Raw genomic sequence first — 21,081 nt, forward strand, 5'->3', positions numbered from 1 at the left:
AACGAGGAAGCTCTAAAGCAAAAAACCACCTCTCTCATGTGTGGTCCCAGGGGTGGGACATATCCCCCGAAAAATTTTATATTTTATTAGCTAACATAAATACTATTACTGTACCTTGAGTATATTCACGGCCAACTTTAACTTCAGGCCGCGGCCTGATAGAATTGGCAACGTCGCAAAGTAGGGTTGTTTAGTGTCAGCCATAAGATAACATGGCAGACAGGGGACATCAGTAGCTCATTATTTCACGCTTTATAGATTAAAATTATAATTTATGAACATAACTGTATTTAAATATTGAAAATAAAACAAACAGAATTGAAAACCAAAACAATATGAATTGAAAATGTATATCTGTACATAGCGGAGTCAATATTGTCATAGCCCAGTAACCAAGCTTTCGTACAGTAACCAATCTTTCGTAAATACACAAATGCCATTAGCTGCTTGCTGCTTAGTGCTTCTAAACAAAACAGCTGTTAAAACACGACTTTCGGTTTCGACGTTGCCACTTCGAAGGCCACGGCCTGGAGCGGCCCAGCGGCCGTTCCCCAGCCCCAGAAGAATAACAGGAAAGAATAAATTGTATTCCTATTTTTTTTCTCACTTATTGGTTTTATACTAAGGTACAAAATTGTAATTTTTTAGTTTCGAGATGCATTTTGTCATCGACTACTAATTAGTATGTTATTAATATTATTTTGTAGCTGCAAATAAAAGCATAGTTTCAGCACAACAAACTCCGCAGCTGCATAAAGTAAAGGCATAAGCACACTTTTTTGTAAACTATAAATTTGTTTGTTTTGTTTATTCTGTGTTTTTTTATGCTATTGATGCTGCTATCATCCTAATCCTCATCTCATATCGTCCGTCGGCGTCATCCGCCGGAATTTTATTGTTAACCTAAAGGCGTTATATTTTGACACGAGATATTTATTGACGATTAAAATGGAAGGAATTGAAGGTAAACTTGATAATACATCATGATTTAGGCTAAGTAATGTTAAATGTGTTATATACCCTTTGGTCAATGTGTAGAAAGCAAAAGGTAGAGTTGTTTGTGCCAACAGATTTTGAAGTCTCTAAATTTGTCTAAAGTCTCTAAATTCTTATGAATATCTCTTGTAATGTCAGTCTTAAACTATATTTTGCTTCTTCATGTATATAATATTTTGTATTGAGTATTTATTCTGTCGTTACAATTAGTATAATATGATGTCTCTTGTAATGTTAGTCTGCAACTATTTATTCTACTTGTTCATGCATGTTTTATTTTGTAAGATCATTCTATACAATCTGTCTAGTCTCTTGAATGTATTGTTCCATGTATATTTGCTATTCTTGTATTTATTTTTGCAGACCATCTTGTTTTGATATGTATTGTTTAATGGCATTTGCCGTAGAAATGAATAAATGAATGAAAGTCTACCCAAAGCAAGACCTAGCACTAACTTAACTGATAACTACTATCCTTGAGTGATGGCTACAACCATTCTAGAAGTTAACTTATTGGATTTGTTGCTTATTTTAATTTTATAGACTGGACAGTTGAGTTTAGCTATAGGCAGACCACACCATATCCATAGGGGCCTTAATTCAGTAATATTCTAAAACCCCATATCCATCATATTAATGTATTTTAGTAATCTTGGCACTCTCTTTCAATGTCTGTTAAATCCACTTTCCCCAAGTCACCTAAAACGTTCTATAAGACGTGTTAAACTGAGTTCCTAGACACCAACACATAAACTTTCTTAACTTATATGACTTTTTTGTCGCTGAGGCTTCCTGTAGACACTACGCCTAGATTACTAGACGGGACGCCTGAAAAACTCGCTTAAAGATCGTGACAGGGCAGTTTCCTATAAGTTCTAGACACCTCACCGATAACTACTATACACCACGCCCCAGATTACTAGACACCATCAGCCTACCATTACTAGACACCATTAAGTACCTAGATTAACCTAACCATAATCTGGACATAGTGTCTAGTAATCTAGGTATGGTGTCTAGGAATCTGGGAGTGGTGTCTAGTAATATTGGTAATGGTGTCTAATTATCTGTGTGTGGTGTTTTAATCTTGATGAGGTGTATAGTATAGTAAACCACGGGGTAGTAGTGTTACTTATGTTTAACCCCTTAACCGCCGTCTAAGTAGCCTAGTCAAAATCCGCCATTGCCACTTATTTTTGCCGTTTTTGACAATTTTTACTTGTGATTTAATAAACTGTACCAGTTGTTTTTCTAAAGAAAATAGTTATCAATATTGTTTGTAGACATCTTCAAAAACATTAAGCTTTAACAATACCCTACTAAAATTTGTGATTGTGGGGGGGGGGGGGGGGTGGGGTTCGGGGGTTTCTTGAGTTAGGCCTACAATAAAGTCTACAACTCTAATAAATCGTCATCCTCAAGCATGTCACCAGCCATTACGACTAATATTTACTACTCATTCAACACTACCAAGTAAATAACCACCAAAAAACACAATTATAATGACACGCATAATGTACGTAAGCATTACGTAAGCTTCCGCAAGCACAAGTTTTACTGAAACTACGAACGGAACTGATCGGGACCATTACTGACCTATAATACCACTAAAATCCACCAGATTGCAGCACTAGTCAAGCAGCACTGTCAACAACTTGTTTACGTACGTATATCAGAGATAAGGCGGGAAGTGAGCTGTTAAAAATGAAACACAACAGCTGATTACGTCAACACGAGATAACTCGTACGTGGCGGTTGCTCTGAAAACTAGTATAGCCCGGCATATCTCGTACGTGGCGGTTGCTCTGAAAACTAGTATAGCCCGGCATATCTCGTGCGTGGCGGTTAAGGGGTTAAGCCAGTTTTTCATGGTTGGTGTCTAGTACAGGCGTGGTTTCTACAGGAAATCTCAATGACAAAAAAGTAATTTGAGAAAGTTGTAGTATTGGTGTCTAGGAACAGTTTAAAAAGTCTTAGGACGTTTGGGTGATCGTCTTATAGTTGAGTTGGGGAAAGTGAATAATAACCCAATCGGTAATTTCTTAGGCTTAAGTTATGCCAATCGTTATAATCTTATCGATATTTATTTAATTTGATATTAATATTGCATTGACTTTAATAACATATGATTAAATTTAAAAAATAACAAAACATTACCAAATCGTTTTTTTTATTTTACCCTAATTTTTTCTTAGGAATAGCCTACCCAACTTAAAAGTGGAAGGAGCCACGAAGTTTCCTTTTCTATGTGGTTACGATATCAACAGTAAGTTATTGAAAATTAAAAACAGTTGTTGGTTGGATATTGTTTGTTTATTTTTTTAATACAAATAAGTTAAAAATGTAAACAAATCATAAATGAATTTGGTGTTTACATAGGGAAAAAGATAAACAATAACTTATTTTATAAACGATAGGCCTATATTGAATCAGATAAACAACAATCCTATTTTTATTCATCCGATAATATATCGCAGGTTCTTTGCGAGACAGTGCCCGATTCAATTTAAGTTAGTAAACCTTCATTCGATTTTTTCATAATCAGTAAGTTTGGTTGTGGATTAGGATACGTTATAACAGTTTCATTTTATAATTGATAGGACTGTCGTACAAATATCGATTAGTAATTGATATTTTTGATCTATATTAAGTTAGGGAAGCCCAGTTAAGAAACTGTATCTTGAAGAATTGCACAAATCAGGACAGCGTGCTGCCAGGACGATCTAACTTATAGGCTAACTTTTAAGGGGTACACAGTTTCTTAGTGCATATTTTTCCCACTTAAAATATTCAGAACATCTGTTAGTAAACTGGCAAAACTATTTATTAGTAGGGTATTTTCTGTTGTATCAATTAAATTAGGAACTCTATTTGATAATCATGGAATAGGCCTACTAAGTCATATGATAAAATATTTTTAGTCACAGAGTCTTAATAAAAAAAAAAATTAGAATAAATTGACCTAACCCTACCCAACCCTATGATTAAATAGCAATAGGTGATAATAATAGCATAACATGTTTAGGTAACTTGCTATAATTTGTTATTGAATCAAATTCAATCAATATTTCATAAGTATTCCTAGGACCGATTAATGAGGAACATATGTCTAGACTAAAACAATAAATTTTTTAGTAATCGGTGAAAGAGTCAGTGTCGTCTTTTAGTATACGGTATTACAAATTATGGTAGTGGAACCAGGTTTTAGCATCTAGTTCAACTTTAACCTTACATTGATCAGGTAATATTATAGGCTACTTAAAATTGTGAACTTTTTTGCACCATAATTACAACTATTAGGCCTAAGCTTTTTAAGAAAAAAAAAGAAAAAAACTAATTTCTTAGGTACCCTTCAAACCTGCACGGCTCGAAATGGCCCAGGGTTCTTTTGTTTCTGGGATGCCTGTACCTCAAAATCTCGGGCCAAAACTGTTTAAAGGCCTAACAAATTACCAGCCAATCTACAATCCTTAACGTCGGAAGTGAAATTCAAAAGTAAAAAAAAAATACATTTTAGACCGTGCATGTTACTCTGTTGCTAATTTTTTTCTTTTGCTAAATGCTGGTACCAAGGTGGAAGTGGCAGTTTTGGTTTGATATTAAGATAGAGATGGAGATAAAAGTTTGATTGGGACTTTGCCAAATATGTTTATCACTTTTAAAGAAGAGAAGACCACCCTGTAATACACAGCTCTAAACGCAGGATAGACCAATGACAAGTACCGGTAGTGTTTATTTCAAACAATACAGATCAGACCAGATATTTTTAAATAGAGATGGCAGTAAATGTGCTTTGCCTTACCATTCAGTCAGGCATCAAGACTAAGCTCTACTTGTACATATTTCTCTTTCTTTTGTCAGCACTGATGTTTTGTTACAGTACCACCTGTCCCTAAAAGAGTGCTCCCTCCCAAAGAAGAAAAGGAGAAAGAGAGTGACAGTAAAATTTGTATTGAAGCCAATCCAGACCCCAGTGCCCCAATTCAAAACAAGGGTATTTTAACATCTTTTGTGAATGGCAAGAAGATGGCTATTCCTGAACAAGATTTGGTAAGTAACTTTGTTAAAAAATTTCAAGGACCTTTTCCCTGGCACTTCTTTAGTGTAAAATGTATTTTACGGTGTGTTAAGTTGTAGGCCTAAATTGTATGCACTTTAGATTCTATTCAATTTACAAAGTATGAAGATGATTTATTTCCTGAAATCATCAATATGTACAAGGAAACGTCAATACATCAAAATCTTAGCCTAAGCCTGCGACACACCATGCAGAGAAGTGAAAAACAATCAGAGCAACAATCAGAGAAACAACGAATCAGAGCTGAAATCATACAGCCAAACATTGCACATCTTTTCCAGTTTAAAATTGATGATTTGTTTTGTAATCTTCTGTTATAGTTTCCATTTTTAGAACCAAATGTAAAGGTTAAATTATTATTAATTATTATGAAGGCCCCCCATCATAATAATAATAAGGCCCCCCATTTCGCGGTAGTAAGTCATAAATATATCTATGAATTTGTCCCTGAATTTTAAAACAGTAAGGCCCATTTCCCGGAATCTCTTTTTGTGTAGAGGAAAGCAACGCAAAAGCCTTTGCACTGTTGTATTGCCTTATGTTTCTTATTAAGTTTGAAGTTCGAATCATGTAAAAACGGTTTTTTAGTTTGTCATTTACTTGTGGTTGTGGCATGTCCATTGTGGCAACATGCGTTGAAATGTCCATTTGTGGCCTCCTCTGCTAAGTGAAGTGCGCCACAATACATGCAAGTGCTGTTAAGGGGAGCATGCCGTGAGATGGGTAAAAAAAATTGATTTTTTGAAAACGCTTTAAACTTATTGCCCGTTTAATGCTGTTTAAGAAAATATATAACACTATATACATAACTTGTATATTTTCAGCTAAATAAAACAATTAAATAATGTTTACACATGTTTGGCGCTAGGCCAACTAGCGTGCTCTCCTGAGATGCTCATTGTTTTCACACAAATAGTAACCATCTATCTAAGTAAATTTAGTATATAGTATAACTAGTAAACACTAAGGAGTATTTCATTTGTGCTGTTGGTAGCACTGAATATTTACAGATTATCTGCTGGCCTTCTACTTTGTTTGTTTACCTAATGTTTACATCAAATTACATCTGTCGTCTATCCCAGTGATTGTTGATTGTTGTTGTTGTTGGGATTTTATTCATTTGGTGTTTAGTTTAGAGTTTTGTCGTTACTTTCAAGTAAATGAGGCCTAGTCTTTCATCAAAATGCCTATGATTAGAAAGTTTGGGAAACACAAGTTTAGAGGAAATAAATTGCTAAGGCAAATGTTTTGGAACGGGTAGGAATCAAACCAGGAAAGTTTACTGTTATTATATAGTTTAGGCTTACAAAAATCGACCAAATCAGAATAAAAAAAGCTGACAGAGAAGTGCAGGAAGAAAATAAAAAGCAAAGAATAAGAAGAAGGTTAACAAAAAGGAAACTAGAAGACAGTCTCTGTGTTGAATTCTTGCCAGGAGGTTTTCTAGTGCACTAGTGACAGTAGGCCTATTCGTGTTCGTGTTTAAGTTCAATTTCCCGAAACTTCTGTTTTTTAGTGTTTAGGTACCCTACCGTTTCTATGGAAACCGTCATGAGTAGAGACTTGAAATTTTTACCAGTTGTTTCTGCTAGATTGTTGAGTAGAATGATGCAACTATGTAATATTATCTTCATTATAAATGGTATAAATATTTTTATTTTCATAAAAAAAATAATAAAAAAAGTATATAAAATTTTTTAAATAATATATTTTTCTAACTATTTGCCATAAATTAATTATTTTGCATGGTTATACTGTTTTATATGTATAGGAGCATCAAAAAAAATTTCAGATCAATATCTCATATATTTTTTGAGATATTGGTACCGATATAGAAGCTTGTTACCCCATATAATTAGCATTGTGGCCTAACTCACAGCGTGCTCCCCTTAAGAGGACCTAGATTGTGAGAAACAACACTCAACTCATTTTCCAGCGTTCTTCTGAAGGCAGGTTGTAAAACAGCTTCTGGATTTCTTTCACAGTTAGGCCCAACATGACAATCTCTTTCAGCATTTCTTAAATCTGTTGAATTCCTGGACACTCTTCCACGTCTTGGACCTGCATAGTTACTTCACTCGTTATAAAAACGGAAAACAACAAAATTAAACAAATACAATTGATTTTGAAACATTATTTACCAACATGGACTTTTGGAATAAATGTAAACATTGCAAATAAATAAGTAACAGCTGATAGAATGCAAACGTTTTCCAGTCCCCATGTATTTCTTATGGTGGATATTTTACGTTATATCTCGTTTTCTGGTAACTTTATGGGAATTCTGCTATTTTTCCCGAGTCCCTGGGGTCAAGACCTTTAATTTAAGACCCCTCCCACTTTTCTGCGACTTACCAGGCGTCCACAATATTCTGGTAAACATTTTGTCTTACAGAATTATATATATAAGGCTAATTTTTCAGCAGTACAATGTTAAATACTGCAGTGAATGCAGATATCCTCAGATCCTGCAGAAGTTCCTCAAATCTCTCGCCTTAGAAAATGAAAGAAATCGTGAAAATGGTAAAACATTTAAAATATATTCTATTAATTTTGTGTAGGCTATATTATTTTAAAGTTACCCAAGGATTGCTTCTGTGCATATAGCCTACATAATATACATGTATATACATAATGCATATTTTTCTTTTGCAGTTTGGTCGATGTAGGTTTGTGTCGGAATTTGAGAAATTGAACAGGATTGGTGAAGGCACGTACGGCATTGTTTGTGAGTATATGATCTTATTTTATTAGCGGTAACCATCGGCATGTTTTATCCTGTTGAGATCTTTTGGCTGATATGGACCGAGTAAGACTAAGGTAACTAAACTCACTCATCACTTCTTTCTTTGCGAGTATAACTTAATAAAAAAACCCGCAGCAGCAAACCTGCAGACTAAGCGAATTTCCATTTGCCTGATTGTATTTACACTAAAATTTCTCCATAAAAATATCACATTTTTATTCCCTATTTAAATATCATTAGTGTAACGAGTAGGCCTACTTGGGTTTTGCTGGAACAGGGAGAGTAAAAAAGTTATTTTTTTGTAAAATGTTAATAGCACTTAGGAAGCCCTAAAGTTGTTTAATGGTGTATGAAACCAATGCATATTCCGAATTTGATAAAAATATGCTCAAACAAGCAAACAACAGTTTACTTATTCTCCATAAGAAAAACATGGGAATTTAAAATTTACAATTTTATGGAATTTTCTCCGTAACCATTAGGCGCATAATAACGCTTCAATATACTAAATTATTTGTTTTTTAAGCTCTATAAAATTATTTGGACATAAATTGCAATTTTTTTTATTTCTAGGGTAAAAAATAGGTAAACCCCATAAAACTCCCCATAAACCCCTGTTCCCATAGTCCGATCATGCCGGTTCGCGAACTCGTTAGAATAAATGTAGGTTCACCTGTTTATGTTAGGACCTCACGGGGTATGTATGATTCATCGTTTGAGCGTCAGTGCTGCCAAAACCGGTCCCGGTTGGCCTGCGGATCGATACCTATCGGTACAAATTTCACTCACTACTGTATTGTGTTTCAGATCATCTTTGATTACACGTACATTTTAATTATTAAAGGTCACTTAGCTAATGTGTAACTTAACTTTCCATTTGTATCTTTTTTAGAGCTTTAATTTAAGCTTTCATCGTAGTTTCTAACTTGTTCCATCCCTGAAATAAAATGCCTTTACAAAAACCATTAACAGAATTTTTTAATTGACGCAAAATTCTAAAACTCTTAATAATGTGCTTTATAAGTATAAGTTCTAAAAGCTATCAAAATTTCATGACGATTATGTCAGTAGTTTTTTGTTATTAAATGTTAAAGTCGCCTGTTGTTAGGAAAGCGGAAAAAAACCTGTACCTTTTACATTCAACTCACTGAGTTGAAACTGCATACAAAATTTGAAACCAATACACATACAAACGCAGAAATAAATTTGTAAAAATATGATTTAACTTGTATTTTTTTAAGTCTACTGGTTACGTTTCAATAAAAGCTCAAACTCAAGTATCTGGGTATACTTTTTGACTCGACAGTAGGTCACTAAACAGTCCATGGAGTTTAAAGGGTCATGGTGAAATTGAATTTTGGCCAAATGGCCTTTTTAGGTCAATCTATTCCCAGTTGATCAAAACCGATTATACTGGAGTGTAAATTAGAGATGGAGGTGATATACTGTAGTAGTTTAATTTAAGACGTACGCGTAAACAATGCTGTTATGAGAAACTTACCAGTTCTATTATCTGAACTGAAACGGCTACTTTAAAAAACTGTTGTAGTCGTAGGTAAAAGTAATTTTATCTTTCCTACAAGATGTACGGTATGGTTGAAGATTTATCCTGAGTGTTGTTTTAGATCGAGCTCTGGATACGAAGAATGATTGTGTTGTTGCTTTGAAGAAAGTACGAATGGAACATGAGAAAGATGGACTGCCTGTGAGCGGACTCAGGGAAATATCTGTCCTCTTGAGCTGTCGACATGAAAACATTGTTCAGCTAAAAGAGGTCGTCGTTGGAAAAAGCCTTGAAAGGTAACATAATCAAGGTGTGGGTAGAAGATTTGAACACGGTACAGATATACTACAGCGTAGTAGACATTTAATTCACTCTTAAATGTGTTAGCCAGTTTCATAGGGGAAAATATTCAGGTATATTGAATCACCTATAATTCTAACAATGTTTTTCTCAAGAACATCATGATGTGTGTTTTTTAAAGACAGCTGGACTACACACACTTATTTGTGCATTTTAAGCTGAATCGTTTGGTGTAATTTGTAGGCCATTGGTATAACGGTAGTGTAAGGGAGATATAGGTTTTATATTTGTAGATATATGTAAACTAGAGGTTGTAGAGGTTGAATTGTAGATAGGAAGTGACCTTGCCAACTAGGAAGCGTGCTGGAGGTGTTTTGGTAAACACTGGGTGCTTTGCACTCAGTAGCTGTCGGGTCAATAAATAGGCCACCTGAGGTAGAGAAAGGGGTCAGTTGCCCGGGGCAAGGTGCCCAGGAGAGTATATAGACACACGGCAGCCGATTTGATCGACCAGAACAACTACAAACCCGAGAAGAAGCCTCAAATTTCAAAGACCACAAATGTTCACCTGATCCATTGACCCATCAGAGAGCGTTGATCCTTTGACTTAACCAGCCTTTGTGCCGCCACCCGAACTGCCTCTAGCCACTAACTCCGCTCAAATGTCACCGACCAAAAACACAATAGTAAACACAATAGTTCGGCTGCGTGCCGAATGCAGCCGGACTTAAGCGACAATCCCCGAACCCTCGTTCAATGTGACATACAATTTTGCAGACAGCTGACGATCAGCTGATGTCATTCAAACACAATCTCAGCCCGTTCATAATGTGAATCTCGAGCTCCATACACATTCCGACACTTCTACTTGTGAATTAAACCTCACAAATCATTTAATGTGACCCATAACTAGCTTTAATTGTTACGTGTACTGGCGAAATTACCTGCTGTCAAGTGATCCTTTTGACCTTGAAAGGCGACCGGTTTTGATCCTCACGGGATCTTCTTCAGGCGGACGTCGTCATTGTCTTTTCATTATTGCGAACACGTCGTTTTTTAAAAAAACATTGAGATTTACAGTTTTTAACATTTAAACACTTAACACAAAACACGAAAAATGGCCAATAACTATTATGGTACCGATCAGTGGAGCGGCGGGCGACACGGAATTTGAGACCATGACTCTGAAGAGAAAAGGAAGCCATAATTAACTCTTTGAGGTCAAATTTTTTCTTCATTTTTCAGCGAGTATTAAGGTTGCCATTTGAGCAGTCGTGAAAATGGCGCCCGGCGACCTATACTCGCCATTCTGCCACAAAGGGTTAAAATTGTTTAAGAAAGGATTAAAATTGCCTCCATGGACTCTTAAGGAAACAGTCCAAACCAAAATGAATGGGTTTAGAATGTATGGGAATGATCTTTATATCTTTGTTACTGACTAAAGACAGCTGTTTCTTTAGCAACTTGGACTGTTTAATTTAAGTACAACAGATCAAGAACAGCTGGGTCCAGTTTCAAACTATACAAAATTACAAACATTTCTCAAGGTCGAAACAGAACAGTATTAGGCCTACCATTCAGAGTGTTATGAATTTACACTTTGGTGAAAATAACTTTTCCTACAGTTACCTAACAATTTACATGTTCTCTCACTGATTTGAGAAAGCAAAGTGGCCAATTCACTCATCAGTGAGACGAGTGCGTAACATGCAGTCAACGTCGTATGCGCGCGAAATACGTTGGCAGCACTGGCTGTAAATCAGCTGGTCAGCTGTTGTACTGTTGTATTTGTCACTTCACATTAAGTGTTATATTAAAAGTTCACTTCTGTGTAAAAATAGGTTATGTTTCTTCATAAATTATGGTAACAAATTATGGTTTTATGGTAACTGTAGGAAAAGTATAATGTGCAACTCGAGTTCAAAGTACAATTGCCTCACTCGAGAAACAATTCCTCACTCGCCTACGGCTCGTGAGTAAGGATTTCTCTCGAGTGAGTCAATTGCTCACTTTTCTCACTAGTTGCACAAATAACTATTATTAAACACTCTCCTAACTATTAATTCCAATATTACCAGTTCTTCTTGAAGACTCTCTTAACTAGTAACTCATTTAGTATTTTTGAGTTCCAGCATCTTTCTGGCAATGGAATACTGTGAACAAGACCTAGCCAGTTTGTTAGACAACATGAAAGCTCCATTTTCCGAGTCGCAAGTAAAGTGCATCATGATCCAAGTACTTAGAGGGTTGCGTTATTTGCACAAGAACTTCATTGTACACCGCGACCTCAAAGTGTCCAACCTGCTGATGACTGACAAGGGATGCGTCAAAATAGGTTTGTTTTACATTCATTAAATAATATTTTTGTATATTCACAAAATATGTTTCATCCTCATTTTAACAAGTGTTGATTAGGTCCATCAAAAAGAACTTTTAATGTAATACCTTTGACCATTAATACAACTTCTATTAATACTTCAGTATCTGATAGTCAATGGTAATACTGAAGTGTTGATTAGATTACCGTCTTTATCTTTAAGCTGAAACGCTATTTTTTATGTATTGAATAAATTTGTTCTCTCAAATTAATGTCGACATTAGAGATTATAGTCAATGAATGAGTAGTTTACCTCGCTACTGGGATCGAGTCCTGATGTTCTAGAACTGCAACTTCTTCTAAGACCAAAACAATACAATATGCAAACCAATATGCTTTAACCATAGATAAAACATACTCCCTTAGTAGATTTGTCATCCTTATGGAACAACTGAAGCCAATTTTATTGTTAGTTCTGTACGTCAAACTGTAGAGGTTGTGTTTTAATTACAATTTGTTTTTAGCAAATTTCCCATTTAGGGAATAAGCTATTACCATAGTACTCATGGTAAGACCTGGACCCGGGACCGATTTAATTTTTCGTTTTAAGGTCCCTAGAGGCCAAAAACACCATCCGTTCAAATTCATATATATATATATATATATATATATATATGTGTCCGTAAGCGTGATAACTCGAGCAAAAAGATCAGATTTTGATTAAATTTGGTACAATTGTTTAAACCTACGTTTATTTGACCGAGTTCGCGAACCAGCATAATTGGACAATGGGAACGGGGGTTTATGGGGGGTTTTATGGGGTAAAAATGGGGTTTTCCCCTTTTTGACCCTAAAAACAACAAAATTGGCAATATCTTTTTAAACTGTTTTGTAGAGCTTAAAAAAAGAAATAATTTAGTATATTGAAGCTCTGTTGTATGCCTAATGGTCACGGAGAAAATAAAAAAAAGTGTAATTTAAAATTCTCATGTTTTCTTATGGAGAAAATGAAAACTGTTGTAGTTTACTTGTTTATGGATATATGTTGATAAAATTTAGCACATTTATTTATTTCATCCTATACTATTGACGTAACACTTGTTACCTTCCCACTAGCAGCAAACCTAAGCACTCGTTAAACCTAATGTTATATAAATTGGGAATAAATATGTCTTATTCATGGCAATATTTTAGTAATAATGTAATCAGACAAGTTGAAATTCGCTTAGTCTGCAGGTTTGCTGCGGGGTGGGGGGGGGTATTTGTTATTTCAGTCATTTAAAATCTCATAAAACGATATAATCTTAAACAATAACTGGTCTCCTAGTTATATAACCAAATTGTAAAGCACAAATCATGAAAATAACCCTAAAATAATATAAACAAAATTTCATCTACCCCAGCGATCAGTGTGGACGTACATGAACTAGACACGAAAAACAAGCTTCAAAATTTACAACGGGATGTATAGTCTACTTGTGTTGCTTAGTCTATGCTTTAACCCTCTTGGTGTCAGTCATTTTTTGTGTGGTGTCAATAGATTTTCGGGAATTTTTTGCCATGTTTATTAAAAAATTATAACAAAGTTAATTTGCAAAATAACTATACTTTGTTATATATTTTTGTCCAGCTAAATACATGCCCATCATAATTCAGCACAAATAATTTGGTTTCTATACCCATTTTATGATTAAAAAGTACGTAGAAAGTACCCAATAATCACTATTATTTACCTAACTACTGCGGAATCGGACTGGACACTGTCACTGGAAAAACACAAAACTGTCACAACACAAATACACTCTAGTATTGTATAGTCATCAGCCGATGACTCTTTCAGCAGTGTTTAATGGGTGTGATGGACTGCCAGTGTCTGATTAAAGAGAGACAACTATATTTATTATTTGTAACATATAAAACCTCTGAAAACATCATTGCAGCTGATTTTGGCCTGGCCAGATGGTTCGGTCTGCCGGTGCGTCCGATGACACCGAGAGTTGTAACATTGTGGTACAGAGCTCCTGAGTTATTGCTGCAAGCAACCACACAGACGACGAGTGTAGATATGTGGGCAGCTGGCTGTATACTAGGGGAATTGTTGGGTAAGTACTTGAGTAAGAACTCCCATAAAATCTTAATTTATATTTGTTCAATTTTGTAATAAGAAATTATTTTATTACGTAGCTACGGAAGGTGCCAAATGTAGATTATTTGATTCTGTACATGGTTAAACCTTATGCCAGCTCATCATTTTTTATTTATTTTTCGTTCCTGTATATGCTACTGGAATTTTTAGAAATGAAAGGAAGCGGTATTCAAACACTTTTTGGTAAAACGTTTAAAACCCATATGCCTTGTGGGTGTGCCGGGAATCAAACCGGTCCCTCTCGCATCGAATTTTGAGACACTAACCACTAGGCTAGCAACATATCCAAATCTTCAGCAACCAGTCACAAATTGTAAGGTAAATCCCATCGAGCAATATTTGTTGAATATTCTCAAATACATACATGTACACACAAAAATTAACATTTGGCACTTCCTAAAACTGCCATTATATACTGTACAAGTATTGGTGTACGTTCGATGGAATCTGTATAGGCCTACTCATATATCGACATACAGTTGGCCCACAAATGTCTCAAGGATTTTTGTGAGAATCCCAGCAGGCTTACCAGAATGGGAGAGTGTCCACTTTGGCACAAAAAGTAGGTACATAACTTTATAGTATACACAACATATTAGAATAGTAAAACTGCCACTGACAGCATTTTCTACCAGGGAAGGGTTAAATCTGAGAGAAATGTGTTCCAAGTCAAAACATCTCTCTCCAACTCAAACTGTAGCGTCACTGATACATCAAGTTGAGCGAGTGTAGGCACCATGAGTGTACAGGCGTGACGTCACCGAGACGACTTGAGACAGTCAAAGTTAGCTAGATGCGTCCGCACACCAAAATTCGCCGGAGGGACGTGCCAGGAGTAGTGTTAGTGTAGTGAAAGCAGCCCTGTGGTCGACGTCTCTCCGTACCGATGAATATTATTAGCATGGGTAGATAATGATATGGGTGTTGGGGAAGAGACTAGGGCAATGTGTAGTTAATTAATTATGTAGAATCTTTGCTTGCCAAGTCGGTCGTGGCCCAGTTCACAATGATTAATATTTGAATTCACGCTAGCTACTTGTAAATATAATCATGCAATAATATTAGTCCAATAGAGTATATAATGGATCCAGGTATCTTTATAGACATTCATCCTACCGCATTTCGCCACAATACCTTCCTTGTTTGGAAATGTTATCTGTTGTTGGTGGGATATTCTAACTCTTTTGTTTCATTTGCCTGTTAGGACTCTTTCCCAATCAAGGAAGCCTTGCTATTCTCTCAAAAGTCCTTAGACTCCATATGTTGGTTAGATTCTTCAACTCAAATTATAGCCTAACAATAACGTGTTAAATCAGGCCCATATTTTTTTCTGTCAACAGATCACAGGCCCTTGCTGCCGGGCAGGTCAGAGATTGGCCAGTTGGAGTTGATCGTAGACCTGCTAGGCACTCCCAGTGACGCTATCTGGCCTGAGTTCTCCTCACTACCTGCCCTTGCTACCTTCACCCTGAAGCAACAACCCTACAACAACTTGAAACAGCGGTTCCCATGGCTCACACCGGCTGGGCTGCGTTTGCTCAACTTTCTGTTCATGTACGACCCGAAGAAACGGGCGACTGCGGAGGAGTGTCTTCAGAGTTCGTACTTCAAAGAAGCACCTCTTCGTAAGTTAATGGACATGTGAGATAAATTCTTAGGCAACCTTAATTAATAACAGTGGCTGACCCGTTTGTTTTAATAGCTATGAAAAACTGGATTGAACAGTCAATTTTGTGGTGAAGAAAATTAGATAAACATAATTTTTTAAACCCAGTTTTGTTTCATAATGATAATCAATTTAGCTAACATAGGCTTTTAATAACCTATGTTAGCAAAATTGTTTTTAATTCTACGTCATAATATTGAATTGTATTTCTAAAAGAAGACATCAAAAAAGGTCGATTGAAAATAGCGGGCTTGCACATCTCTAATAAGTAGATGTTCTTTTAATCAATGAGCTTTTTTGATACTAAAAAAACTTTTGATACAAAAACAACACATCCTGAGTTACTCTTAAGTATTTTGTGCCACTGAAGGGTGCAGATCACTAGTGTGTTGTTTGTGAATAATTTTAATCCGTTGTAACATCTACAGCTTGTGAACCGAAGATGATGCCGACGTATCCACAACACCGGAATTTGAAAGCTGCAAATGCAAAGAACCCTTCTAACGTAAACCCACCACCTCCTCCTGTTGTAAGTGCGATGGACATGGAGCCAACCAGCAATTTGAGTGATCTTGTAAGTTCTGCTATTTGATTCTTAGTAGTAAAATCAAAATTATGGATTTTTGGTGTCCTTTTAGATATTGACCATGATGGAATTTCATTTTTCATGTGGACCTGCTGTAGCCAACCTTTCTTCACCTAAAAATGTTGAATTAGCCACTAACAGTATACTACTGTCAAAATTATATGCTATTTTATGGTAAATGTTGATACTTTGATGGTTCACATGGTATTGGAAATGTTTTAGTTCACAATAAATTCATCTTTCAGTTTGGCTCAGTTAAAAAGTGGGCCCATATACCTACAATATAAATCAGTAATTGACACACACAGATGAAGGCAAAATTTAACCTGGTTAATTTGTATTCTAACAACTTTGATATGGGGCACAATGCCAAAAGTCTGTTCACCAAATTTAGGCAGCCTAAGAGGAAGGTTTCCCCACCACCTTTTTAGCTTTATCTATATATCAGATATTGGCTATTTCAAAGTTAACGTGAGAGGTGGGAGGGAGTGGAATTACTCCCCCTCAAACCATCACAATTTTTGTGAACGGAGTACAGTTCTATCCATTGTCAAATCAACGGGAGATCAAGTTAGTTGTTTGAATTTCTTACAAAGCTCTGTTAGTTGAATTGGTCTTAAGATTTGTCTACTTCAGTATCCAATAGTCAAAGATAATAGTATCTATATTATTACAAGAATTTGTTAACAAATCGACCCCTTAATATTTATTTTTTTAGGCATATTGAGTATCAATTTAAAGCTCTTATCCTCTAGAAGTGCCTTTTGTGGGATTGGAAGATATCTCGTGATAGCCCTTCGTCCTATATGCTCTTAAAATTTCAGAGTTTGTGCTGAATTCTGTTGTCAATCATCTGAACTGTTTCAAGCTTACATTTGTTTACAATGTTAACATCAAAATTAAATAAAATAAAATATGTTTATTGTCTTTTGGTTTTTTTTAAATTATTGACAAAGTCATAAAATAGCTAAAATTATAGCATAGTCGGGGGATTGAATACAATATTGCTAATTACACAAAAGTAGACATGTTATCATAGGTACATATTATAAATATTACAACTGATCTTTATGTAAAAAAATGTGTTGCATTTAGAGTAATGGAAATGATTAAACTTCATGACCAACAAAATATATATAATATTAGGTACAACAAATAGGTACAACAGTAAATAGGTTAATTTGCTAACTCTACTTAAAAGTTAATACAAGGCATTTCAAACAAATCATTTAGAGAATAAAAAGGATTGTTCAAAAGCCATTTGTAGAATTTAGTCTTAAAGACATTTTCAGGATATTTTTGTATTACATGTATTCTTGTGTTTTTTTAGTTAGATTGCGATATGGCTTTTAAGAGATTTAGGCAGTATAAAAAAAATCTATTATAGCAACGTATTTATTCCTTGTATTGTGAACATGAGAATTTTGTTTGATTAAGTTGGTTTTTTTTTAATATATGATACAGAGTCAAATACATTGTTAATTACTGTTTGAATTTGTAGCTGAATGAACAGGGGTTTAAAGTGTTCCAGTTGGGGTTCACAAGATATGATTCTAACTAACTTCTTTCGTGGCTAAAATTTCCTCTATCCTACTGAAATTGCCTTAAAAGATAATATTGTATCTGAAAATAGATTGAAAATAAGCAAAGTAGGCTGTTTTAATATAATTTTTATCCATACACTGTATTAGTTTAGTCATAAGATAAATTACCCTTGAAAGCTTAGAGCTTATGTAATCGATATGAGGTCCCCAAGAAAGGGTCTTATCCAGATATATACCAAGAATTTTAAAATTGTCTACATAACCATCCAACATATTTAATTGGCACGGTCTAAGGCCAAAACTGATGGCCATAATAAAATTTTGTTTACATCTAAAGGTAAATGGGGTTATCTGTAGTTGGTGATGTTTCAGTGACAAGTAAAATATTAAGGGTGTAGCATAGAGCACAAGGGCCTAGATTTTTTTTCAAAAATCAAGTAAAATATTGTAAGTTAATGATGTAAAGGAGAAAATTACTTGCTTCGGATTTTGTGTTTTCATAGTATGTTTTATTGATGTTACATAGGGAATTTGAGATTTTGTGATTTCATAGTATGTTGCATTAGCATTTTAATTTTACTAAGATGCCTCAATGAAATCGTGCACAAAATGAAAATAATAAGGCACACAATGCAAATCATAGGGATATGATGAGAAATAATCGTTTTCACCGTTATCGACTACATATCCAATATATTGAAGTCACAAAGTGACACCTAGGCTGCTAGTAGATAAGTTAGTTATGTTTATCAGACCTGTCAGTTCTGTGTTCCTATATTATGTAGGCTAGGGTGTTCTGAATGTATTCAATCGGTAGTTGTGACTATTTTATAATTTTATGCTTATTTTTTTGTTTCAGATTAACTTGGGCAATCTAGTTAAGAGGAGAAAGATTGAATAGTTTGTGGCTACTAATCATTTCAACAAGTGTAAATAAGTGTTTATGTATGACATGTGTTATGAAAAACAGTTTGCTGTACCAATTTTAGTTTTAATTATTTCTAATAAACTCTTTGTATTCAACTGTTTTTGTTTTACTTTCTCATATCTCAATGTTAACTTATAACTTGACCACTTCTTTCAGATTTATGTGGATTTTAGCCTGTAAAGTTTAACCAAGTTTGAGTTAAACTCCTCTAATATTATATTCTCTATGAATTTTAATTTACTCTGATTACACTCATTAAACTTGATTGCAGAATGTTACGATAAACTCTTCTTACTTTTTAACCCTGTAGGTAGGGCCTGCATATAAAAAAACCTATGAAAAGTGTGGAAGATTGGCTAAGAGCTGGGAATGTGTGTCAACATGAATTTTACCCTCCAAAATTCAGTTTGCTAAAAAAAAAATAATAATTGCAATTTAGTGAAACAAAAATGTTATTTCCAGTGATAAATACTTGCAAGTAACAGAAGTTTACGCAACGATCGGATAAGAATAGTATTTACGACACAAGTAGGAAATTTATGGTACAAGCCTTGGCGAGTGCCTTTAAAACTTCATCGAGTGTCTTAAAGGCTACATAATTAAACGAGTTGCGTTCACTACTTTACCTATAACCGTTTCTTAATTACTAAAAACCACTACTCATAACTTCCAAGAGAGGTTATGTTTATCTAGTACCAACTCATTGTTTAATCAACTATAGTAAATTGATCTTGACAGCTGATAGTAGACGTATTATATTTTTCACCACACTATGATGTTTTTAGCTGTTTTACGTTAATTGGTGGCTGAAAGTTACGTTTTGCTGGCCATGCCAGCTGTCGTCATTTGGGGACCAAGCAGGTTTTTACATCCCTAGGGCCGCAAAATCAGCTGCTCGCTTACTTTCTTAAAACATGAATGCATATTAAATACACAATCAATAGCCATAGCATTGCAATAGAATCGTTTTATTGACTAGCGTCTAGACTGCCAGTGCAAGTCCGAGGAACGGAGGATCAAGGATCAGATCATACCGGCGCATCAGCATAGCTTATCTAACTGTTCGCGGAAAATTGTTATCTGTATCACTGTTGCTGTCAAAACGTATAATTTGTAGATTAAATTTGAATTAAATATAATTAAACTATCATAACCTAACCAAACTAACCAAACTTGCTGATAATGATAAACTCGAATGAAGGTTTACTAATCGAAAAATAGCTCTGTTCTAAAAATAAAATTAAAAATGTCTCAAATTCAATTTTACAATCTTTTAATTATAAAATTAAACTGTCATAACCTAACCAAACCAACCAAACTTGCTGATATGAAAAAAATTGTTGACAAAAAGTTAGTGCTCCCAGTGGGATTCGAACCCGGCACCATCAGATTATCAGCCCGACACGCTATCCACTACACCACAAAGGCTCATGACTCAGTTCGGTTCAGTATCATTGCAGTAATGGTTGACGTCACGCCATCGGCACTGAGCGGTGGTGGGGGGTTTTTCGATCTGATCCACGATCGGCCGTTCCTAGGAGTTGCACTGGCAGTCTAGATGCTTATGTTTTATTGTCACCGATGCCTAGCAACTATTTATTATTATTTTTGCTGATTCCTCAAATTATTTCTTCACATAACCTTAAAGTTGTAGTTGTGTTGTCTATCAGTGTGCATTATTATTGTGGTGAATAGTGGTAATAGGGTATAGTGGGGTAATACAGGCAATGTTCGCGAGCATGCTCGACCGTCTCTTGGAAACGCCGAGCATGTTCGCGAGCGTATCTGCCAACAGGCTCGCAAACATGCTCGCCTGTGTATGGGGGGCTTTAGAGAGCATTTAAAATTTTGACTTTGTTTTAGTGAAATATAATTTGTTTTAACTAACAACTGGTTGAATATAAAAAAATGTTATAGAACTAGCCTATCAGGTTAGTTTATTATTCTGTGATTATGCCATTGATTATAGGAAATAAGTAAGATTCTATAACCACTGATGAATACAAATTGGGGCTCTGCCCCCGAGTCTTCAAAGTCAATGTTATGCAAATTATTTTTCTGTTCGACTTTTTAAGGAAAGAATAGGAAAATAACAGTGTTTACATGTTTTAATTCATCTTGGCAGCTATTTGTTTACAAATTACAATTCATGTTTAACCGCTAAAACATTGCTTGGATTAGAAATGGATATATTGGCATAGCTCCAGTTTTAGTTGACTACTCAATTTCCGTACGTAGAACGGGCCAACAGCATTGAAACTATCGATCCG

The 21,081-nt window shown here is 35.1% G+C and overlaps 1 protein-coding gene across 2 annotated transcripts; it reads left to right on the plus strand.

The window, feature by feature from the left end:
• Positions 1-864: 864 nt before the first annotated feature.
• On the plus strand, positions 865-18,906 carry LOC128996364 (cyclin-dependent kinase 10). 2 transcript variants are annotated; one of them, XM_054421649.1, is made up of 9 exons: positions 865-964; positions 4,877-5,046; positions 7,730-7,802; positions 9,446-9,620; positions 11,751-11,959; positions 13,882-14,043; positions 15,428-15,712; positions 16,182-16,327; positions 18,743-18,906. In XM_054421649.1, exons 1-9 carry the CDS (start codon positions 949-951, stop codon positions 18,782-18,784), a joined length of 1,278 nt encoding a protein of 425 aa, XP_054277624.1. In that variant the 5' UTR covers positions 865-948; the 3' UTR covers positions 18,785-18,906. The 2 variants fall into 2 exon arrangements, with proteins under 2 accessions (XP_054277624.1, XP_054277625.1); XM_054421650.1 differs by having other exon boundaries at positions 11,757-11,959.
• Positions 18,907-21,081: the final 2,175 nt, after the last annotated feature.

This window comes from Macrosteles quadrilineatus, unplaced genomic scaffold (assembly GCF_028750875.1).
Source record: "Macrosteles quadrilineatus isolate MER2022 unplaced genomic scaffold, UCM_ALF_1.0 Scaffold_6__1_contigs__length_79288215, whole genome shotgun sequence".
NCBI classification, from domain to species: domain Eukaryota; kingdom Metazoa; phylum Arthropoda; class Insecta; order Hemiptera; family Cicadellidae; genus Macrosteles; species Macrosteles quadrilineatus.

Excerpts from the sequence above, each read along its gene's own strand:
- LOC128996364 (XM_054421649.1), top strand. Across the intron at positions 11,960-13,881 it reads CAAGGGATGCGTCAAAATAG|CTGATTTTGGCCTGGCCAGA; the intron begins GTTTGTTTTACA and ends ACATCATTGCAG. Across the intron at positions 14,044-15,427 it reads TATACTAGGGGAATTGTTGG|ATCACAGGCCCTTGCTGCCG; the intron begins GTAAGTACTTGA and ends TTCTGTCAACAG.